Source organism: Natrix helvetica (genome assembly GCF_964273705.1).
Source record: "Natrix helvetica genome assembly, chromosome: 1".
Taxonomy (NCBI): Eukaryota; Metazoa; Chordata; class Lepidosauria; order Squamata; family Natricidae; genus Natrix; species Natrix helvetica.
The window spans coordinates 241,457,503-241,465,963 of NC_138548.1; the positions used below are offsets into that span (position 1 = coordinate 241,457,503).

The following is an 8,461-nucleotide window of genomic DNA, read 5'->3' on the forward strand; positions in this document are numbered from 1 at the left end:
AGGACAGATAATGCAACCCTTGCGTCAACGCAGACGCCCATCTCTGCCGCCTTGGCATCCTGCCCGTTCTCCGCCTTTCCAGCTTCTCCCGCTCACCTTCCACTCTACATCCTAGAGCTCGTCACATCCCTCTCTTTCGACTTCTTCCCCCCCCCCCCTCCCGCCCGGTGCGCGCGGCACCAGTTAAAGTGGCCGAGCTGCGCTAATCAGGTGCGATAATCGAAGAGATATTCCTGATGTTCGGGGAAATGAAACCCCAGGGGCCTCTTTTGAAGGAGATCACAGCTAGACGAATTATTTTATGCATCTATTGGAGATTAATCCGGATTAAGAGACTTAAATTAATCCCGCCGCGAACTCGACGAAACTGTTGACTCTCAAAAGAGAAGGGAAAATGTCAGAAAGCCTACACAAAGAACTTCGCCTTTTCCAAGTTAGCCCCCCCCCCAAGCCAGCAATCTGTCCCGGGACCACCCTCTTAAATCACCAGGCCTTCCAATCCAAAAACTCATCACTCTTAGTCACCCCCAAAACTCTTCTCGCATGGCAGAAGGACTCCGTGGGAAGGGAAAGTAAACATAGAAATAAGAACACTAATTAGGTGTTTTTTTTTGAGGGGGGGGACTCCCAGGGTGATCCTCTTTGCTGACAGCGCCACACCGAAGCATCCCTGAAGTAGGTGCTTAATTCTTCAGTTAACTTTTTCTCCTGGTTGGTCCCCGGCGTTAAAAATCAGGGGTTCTGGGCTGCATCAGTAGGACCTTCTGGTAGGACAAGACAGAAGATTGGTCGGTCTCCACAGCCCTGCCGCTGCTATTACATCGGGACTGTATTGAATCCTGGCACTGCCCGCGTGGAAGCACTTCGAAACCTTACGGGCGGGGGAGGGGACCGAGCGACGGTAGTTTGGTGAGCAACGGAACAGCCAAATCTTTGCTGACACGCACACACACACACACACAGTCGCCTGCAAAAGGGAAGGGGGGGGCAAAGCCACTCCTCAGCCCCTCCTCCCTCAAATCCTCTCCCTTTTCCCTTTTCCCAGCCCTCGAAAGCCGGCGAGCCAATCGTCGAGCCGCCTCCCTTTTTGACAGGCAGCGAGGTCCCCGCCTCTTCTGACGTCCCCAGCAGGATTTGCATGAGTTGCGCCGCTGCGAAAGGCTGCAGCTCAGTCGTCTGGAAAGGCGAAGTGAGTGGCGAGCAAGAGCCGCCTGTCTGCAGGACGCCAGCCCCGGTTCCCCTTCTCCGGATCGCGTCCCACATCCCCCCCTCCCCTTGAGAACAATTCTACAAAAATGGAGCTGCCGGCGGTGGGGGAGCACGTCTTCGCGGTGGAAAGCATCGAAAAGCAGCGAATGCGGAAGGTGAGCGACCAGCCAGCCTTGGAAGCTTCAAGGGTGGAAACTAGAGAAGAGCCGAAGGGAGGTTTGAGGGAAGCCTTCTAGAGATCTCTCCGGATCCTGACATCTTTTATCCCTTCTCTTGCAGGGCCGAGCGGAATACCTCGTCAAATGGAGGGGATGGTCCTCCAAGTAAGTCCCGGGGAAGGGAATCGGGGCACTGTTAAGGACCCGGGTGTCCTTAAAGGCGGACTCCGGTGTCGGACTCAGCCCCCGCGGATATTCTGCTATGCTCCAGGAACCTAAAAAGTGCCTTAGTTTTTTATGCATGGCTTAAAAAGGGAGAGCTCGTTAATTGGGGGAGGCGGCAGAATAGAAAGAGGGCCGGGGAGGTGCAGAGCCAGCAGCTTCAGGGGGAAGAAGGCAAGGCGGACTGATGTGCAGCAGTTGCAGAAAATGGCTCCTTTCCCTTGGAAAGCAGGCTCCATATTGCAGAACCGAGCAGCCCCGGAGATCGGGAGGGGAGGGGGGAGAGAGGGAGGAAAAAACCCATTTTAAAAAAAACGCAAAAAAAAAAAAAACCACCCCACCCATGCTTCAAATCCTTGAATCTGCTCGGGATGAAGAGGGCGGCGAAAGGCGATCCCTGTCACCAGGTTGCTGTCCTGCTGGCAGTGAAGCTGCACGTTTAACCTGAGCAAAATGTTCCGCTTGGGCTACTTTTGCTGGATCGAAGGAGCTGCAAATGTACTGAGGGATATGGAGCGGGTCGGGGGAGGGGAGGGGGTTGAAATCTGGAATGATGGAGCCTGCCCGGGTGGACCGGGGGGGGGGGGGGAGATGGGCCAGTCAGATTTAGAAATAGCGGATGGAAGGATAAGCCTGGGAGTCTTTTGGCCGGCTCCCTGAGGGGATCGGCGGGGCTTTGAACCCCCTTCTCTATAATATGCATGGAATTCCTCTGGAATAATAACTGCACTAAATAAACAGATCGGCATAACCTCCTTCTCTCCCGCCCGCCCGCCAACCAACCCATCCCCCTCCTCGGGTTAGCGCCAGTCTTGAATGCGCAGTTTGAAGCAGGTCCTAGAAAACGGGAGGAAAGGGGGGGGGGGGCGATGGCTATTGCAGGCAGCTTCTAAAATGGCCCCACCGCACAGAGGGGGGGGGGATATCTGCGAATAAGGGCCCCTTTCCCAAATACTGCTGCATGCATCGTTTTCAGCTATTGTTCACGTTTTAAAATAGACCAATAATGCCATGTTTCCATTTATTTATTTTTTTGCAAGATATAACACGTGGGAGCCGGAGGAAAATATCCTGGATCCCAGGCTGCTAATCGCTTTCCAAAACAGGTGAGTTTGCCTCGGCCTTGGGGAGCTTGGGGGGTTGCTGACGCGGGGGAAGTCTGCCCCGATCGGGCTTCTTCGGAGGAGAAGGAAGCCTCCTGCAGCGCGGGTGGGAAGGGGACGACGACACGAAGGAGCCCGCGACTGTGGAAGAAAACGCCCCCCTCTTTCGGTCTGTGCAGGGAAGGTCGGCGGGAGCGTGGCAGCCTTGTGCAAGCCGCGCTGCATGTTACGGAACTTCGGGGGGGGGAGGTTTAACCCCTGCTTGGCTGCGTGGCGGGACTTCCTTTGCAAGCGCGAAGTTGCCTGGCTTAAGCTGGTTGCTGGGCTTGTGGTGCCTGCACGTGACGGAAGGGGGAGGCGGCGGGGTGTGCGCCGCCTGAGCCCTGCTGCTTCTGCGCTTGGCAGTTTTAGCCAAGCCTCCCGGGGTGGAATCGCCACCGCAAAAGTACCCGCGCAAGAGCCGCCGCCCCCCCTCCTGACAGCTCGCAAAATGCATGCGTACCGGGCGGGGCCTGGGGAAATCTAGGAGGAGCATCGCGAAGGTTGAAGGGCTGGGCTGCACACACACACACACACACACAAACACACACACACACACACACCCCGCTGTCCCTGGCTGCGCAGGCCTGGTTTCCTGCAGGATCTTGACTTCGAGGCAAATGTCATCTTCAGGCCTTGAGGAAGAGGCTGCTAAGGTCTTCTTGCCTCTTGCCTTTTCCCCAGCTCCTAAAATGCCCTTTGCCGGAGCCCCTATCCTGCTTGGAGGCTCTGACCTGACCTTATTCCTCTCGGTCTTGCAAAGGATTCAATGCGGGGGTCTCTAAGTTGCAGGGGGTGAGGAGAACCTGCACCCCTTGCGTGGTTTCGTCTCCCGCTCTTCTTCGTTTGTGGCACTCTGGCCAGTCCCTGTGAGCAAAGGCGGCACCTGGTTGGGGAGATGACCTTCCCTCTCCTGCATTAGGTTGATAATTTGGTTCCTTTGCCGTTAAGCAAACCGGAAGGGGGGACTACCAGAATCCCCACCCTTGGCCTTGTCAGCGAATGGGCGGCCTCTGAGGCTGCGGTGTGGAGAAGCGCCTTATGTGAATCCTAATGAGGTGATTAGCATCCAGTGCAGCGCCTACTGCAGCCGCCCTGGCAGTGCCTGGGTGGGAAGTTGGATGCATGTTGCTGATAGTTCCTACAGCACTGCAGCCTGTTCTTCTGGCCCGAAGCTTATCTGGTTTGCTGTTTCCTGCAATCGACTGCGTATTGCTGTTTGTACAAAATCTGGATTTGCCTTTTGGAGCCTTGCCTGCTTTTTTAATATGGCATGCTTGAGTGCTTAATGTGATCCCACTTCACTGACTAAAAGTAAGTGCTGGTTTGTTCTTGAATGGGAGAACCACCAAAATACAGATTTTGAATTAGAGGAATGCCTCCTGTGGCAAAGAGTGAAGGGGGCAAAGCAATGGATGTGAAGAATAGTTTTTCATAGTCTAAATAGTTTTATTTGGTTCGAAGCAGCTGTTTGTTTTCCAGGAGATTTGAAAGGCTGGCATGCACATCTGAAGCTGCTCCTTTGCTTTCAAATAAAAGCAGGTTGTTTGGCTGAGAACATACTTGCAGAAGCTTCATAGAACATGGTGGGATCTTACTTTTGGGGATATATGTAAAGCAGCAGTATTGGTAAACTCAAGAGTTTGCTTGCAGGTTCGGGTTCAAACTTTTAACAAAATAGTAGCCAGTTTATAAATCGAAGTGCAACTAAGGCCTTCAGAAGAAGTTTCTAATTTCAGCTCAGTTGAAATTTGAGCAGATAGATGAATGGTTTGCAGGAAATGAAAATAACTAAAATCTAAACTGGCTCTTTTGGAAGTCTGAGCAGCACTGGTGACATTCTGGGCACTGTGGGAAGGAGAAATTTTCAGACTTGCCTGTGTCTTCATAGATCTTAAAAAAGACTTTTTTTTTGGTCTTGGTGATTTATATTTGGAGTGTGCATGCCTTTATTGTAGCTCATTCCTGTGTCTTGATGTATGACATAACCTCCCCCACCCCCAAATCTTGGCTTTTCCACTTTCTGATCTGCCCATTTAATATGTGCTGTATGAAAATACATAAATTGCCCCTCCCTTCCTGCTTATTTCTGGATGTCATTGCTCTCTACAGCACAGGCCCTTGAGGGGAGCCATGCTTACTGACTAGTATTAATTCCTGTGACCTTTCAGTGTTTCCTCGTGTTTCCTGTAGTCTCTTCCTGCTGTTCTGTTCTAAACACTCAGGGCGGTCCCATGTGTCTCTCCTTAGAAAGACACAGTGATTCAGCGACGCTTATTCCCGGGAAGTCTGCTTAGGATTGTCACTTTCATCTTCTGTCTGTATTAAACTAGCATGATAGTAGTGGTCCATATACATATACATATGCCTCTGAGGTCAAACATTTCTAATTGTATCTTCGTTGATTTTTTAAAATCTCTCTTCAGGGAGAGGCAAGAGCAACTTATGGGATACCGCAAGCGAGGACCAAAACCAAAGCCACTGGTAGTTCAGGTAATTAATTGTGCTGCTTTTCTTTCATCGGAGAGTAAAATGAAATGATCTATACTAAAAGTGAAAGTAATTGACTCCTGAAGGTGGAATCTTCTGAACAGGCTGACCTGTTTTGTTTATTTCCCTTTCTTTTCTTTCTTTTCTTTTTTAAAGAGAGGCTTTGTTGGTGACTAGTTTGTTTTCCTTCAATTAATTAATATTCCCTTCCTTTTCTAGTGCATATCCCAAGGGGGAGAATTTCATCTTGATTTCATCATGTTCTCAGAAACCCGTGTCACACTTGCCTTGTTAGCTATCAATGCCTTAGGAAGCCCTGTTCTACCCATTCTTTGTCTGTTGCAACCAGCACACTTCACATAACAGCAGCTTCAGAAGGCCCCAAGGCCAGTGCAAACTCTAACATGGCACAATATTGGTCAGGCTTGGGCTGAACCCTGAAAGTCCATCACTGTGTCTTCCAGATTTAAAAAGTTTCTGGGAAGCAGCAGAATGAGGCCAGTTGGCTGCAACTCACTGGCTTGCCTTCCCTAAAAGAAATCCTAGCAGTTAGGAAGGATGATGCCTAGTTGGGATGTAAGGATTAGCAAAGCAAAGGCCCAAGGAACAACTGGCCAGAGAAAAGGCATGCAGCTGCAATGGGTAGGATGTTTTGTTCATCTGTATTCCTGGCTGCTGCTTTTCCTTGGCTTACCACATTTGCTGCTTATGTAGTGTTTCACCTTTGTGCTTAAAGGGGGGATTGGGTGAAAGAATGCCTTATTTGCTCTACTCTCCTTTATAGCTCTGTCAGGGGAAGGTTACAGAAAGAGTATCCCTTTATCGTGACTTTGTAAGGTCTTCTGAGCTGCTTGTTCTGAAGAGTTCCAGAAGCTTTTCTGAAATTCCTAATGTATTTTTTCCTCCCCACTTACAGCTGCCATCCTTTGCACGTCGCTCTAATATCCTCAGTGGCCTGCAGGACCCAGCCGTGGAGAACAGGCCCAAGCTGGATCTCAGCAGCTCAGGCAAAAGCCAGCAGCATCAGTACGAACTCAACAGCAAGAAGCACCATCAGTATCAGCCCAACAACAAGGAGAGCAGCATCAAACACCAGTCGCACAGCAAAGGGAAGTACTACTATCAGCTGAACAGCAAAAAGCACCACCACTATCAGCCAGACCCCAAGATGTATGAGCCTCACTACCCGCCTAACAACAAGGAGCCACAGCAAGGACAGGCCTGCTTGGAGCACAGCAAAAGCCCCTTAATGTCCCAATCAGACAAGTGGTCCCATGGCTCCACAAAGAGTTTGCTGAATCCCATCAAGAGTTTGACGGGGGCTGAAGGAAAGAACGGGGCAGAGAAGAACCTCTCCAGTGGTACAGGGCCACCAACACCATCTACCCGGGAGGGCGTCACCAGCAATGGCATTGGTGGCAAAATGAAAATTGTGAAGAACAAAAATAAGAATGGACGCATTGTGATTGTCATGAGCAAGTACATGGAGAATGGCATGCAGGCAGTAAAGATTAAGTCTGGAGAGGTCCCAAAAAAGCGGGTGGCCGAGGAGAGGACTACTAAGAGAGGGTCTGAGGAGAGGCAAGAGTCCTGGAAAAAGCCCGGGGAGGAGAGGTGGCTGAACAATGCTCTCAGAGGGAAAGCTGGCACAGAGATCAGTCAGCTTCCTTCTGAGACAGGGAGCAGCCCTTCCAAGACAGTAGCCTCCAGCCAAGAACTTCCTGTTCCTGAACAGCAGCCTCTGCAGCTGACCACCAAGCCCAACCTGGTTGCCTGGACCCTGGATCCCAACCAGCAGGAGCAGACTTCCCCTACCCCAGGGCTGAGCCTCTCACCTAATTATGGTAGCTCCCGGAAACGCTGCCTTTCTGAGCCCCAAGGAGACAAGGAGAGTGGCAAGAAGCGCCTCACTTCCCGGAGCATCAGTGCCCCCACCTGCCTGAACTCTCCTGCCCCGGAAAAACTTGAGTCCCCGGCCTTTCCCACCTCTCAGCCTGAGGTCATCCTGTTGGACTCTGACTTAGATGAGCCCATAGATTTGCGTTGCGTAAAGACTCGGGGGGACAGAGAGCTTGGCTTGGTGCAGGTGAAGCCGGAGATTGTGCCGGTGTCACCAGAACCATCGGGTCCAGAGCCGGAAAAGCAGGTGGAGCACTTTGAAGTGGAGGAGGAAGAGGAGCCCGTGCAAGAGTTCAAGCCTTTTTTTGGGAATATAATAATTACGGATGTGACTGCAAACTGCCTGACAGTGACCTTTAAGGAATATGTGACAGTGTGAGGAGCTTAGGGGAAAGCTCTTCCTCCTGTCTCTCCCTAGGCAGCCTGGCTCCTCCCCTAAGATACCGCTCTACCCAGAGAAACTCTTTGGCACTGCGGAGCAGCAGCAAAGAGCAGGTCCTCTGGAGATCAAACACACTTCACTGCCTGGAAGAAGGGAGGGTCGGGTGCAAGGCTTCCCCTCGGCCTTTAGGACTTCCTGCAAGGCGCTCTTGGCCTGCCAGAATCTCGGGCATCGGGATGCATCGAGGGGTGCCGGCTCCCCAGTTAACTCACGGGAGAAGAGTTCTATAGTATTATATTTTAACAGTGCTAACTTGTTCAGTGGTTCATGCTCCCGTTTGTATGTGGTGTTGCTAAAAAATGTATTGTTTGAACTGAAGGCAGGCCTCCCCAGGTGGGTCATGCAATTATATTTATTTGTAGGTATTTATATAATGAAATATAAAAAGCCTAGATTTATGGAGTTCCCTAGATTGCCCTATATATATATAATTATATTAAATACATATATATTATATATATATAAAAAGCTATATCAGAATATTTTCTTTCCTTCCCTTTTTAAAAGCCACTTCTCTTTTTGATTTCCTTGCTCCTTGTTTTTGTAAAACTGCAGGACCATCATTCATATATATATATATATATATATATGAATATATGTGTGTGTGTATGTATGTATATGTGTGTGTGTGTGTATGTATATATATATATATATATATATATATATATATATATATATATATATATATATATATATATATATATATATATATATATGTATATATATATATATATATATATATATATATATATATACATACATACATACATACATACATACATACATACATACATACATACATACATACATACATATGTATACATACACACATTTTTCTATCTCAGTGTGCAAACCCCCCTCCCGCCCCCAAATAATCTAAAGCTATTATAGAAATTGCT

The 8,461-nt window shown here is 49.5% G+C and overlaps 1 protein-coding gene across 2 annotated transcripts; it reads left to right on the top strand.

The window, feature by feature from the left end:
* Nucleotides 1–1,168: 1,168 nt before the first annotated feature.
* Nucleotides 1,169–8,212, top strand: CBX4 (chromobox 4). Of its 2 annotated transcripts, XM_081943912.1 has the most exons (5): nt 1,169–1,364; nt 1,489–1,532; nt 2,630–2,695; nt 5,158–5,224; nt 6,138–8,212. In XM_081943912.1, exons 1-5 carry the CDS (start codon nt 1,296–1,298, stop codon nt 7,497–7,499), a joined length of 1,608 nt encoding a protein of 535 aa, XP_081800038.1. In that variant the 5' UTR covers nt 1,169–1,295; the 3' UTR covers nt 7,500–8,212. The 2 variants fall into 2 exon arrangements, with proteins under 2 accessions (XP_081800038.1, XP_081800039.1); XM_081943913.1 differs by lacking the exons at nt 1,169–1,364; nt 1,489–1,532; nt 2,630–2,695 and adding an exon at nt 3,282–3,387.
* Nucleotides 8,213–8,461: the final 249 nt, after the last annotated feature.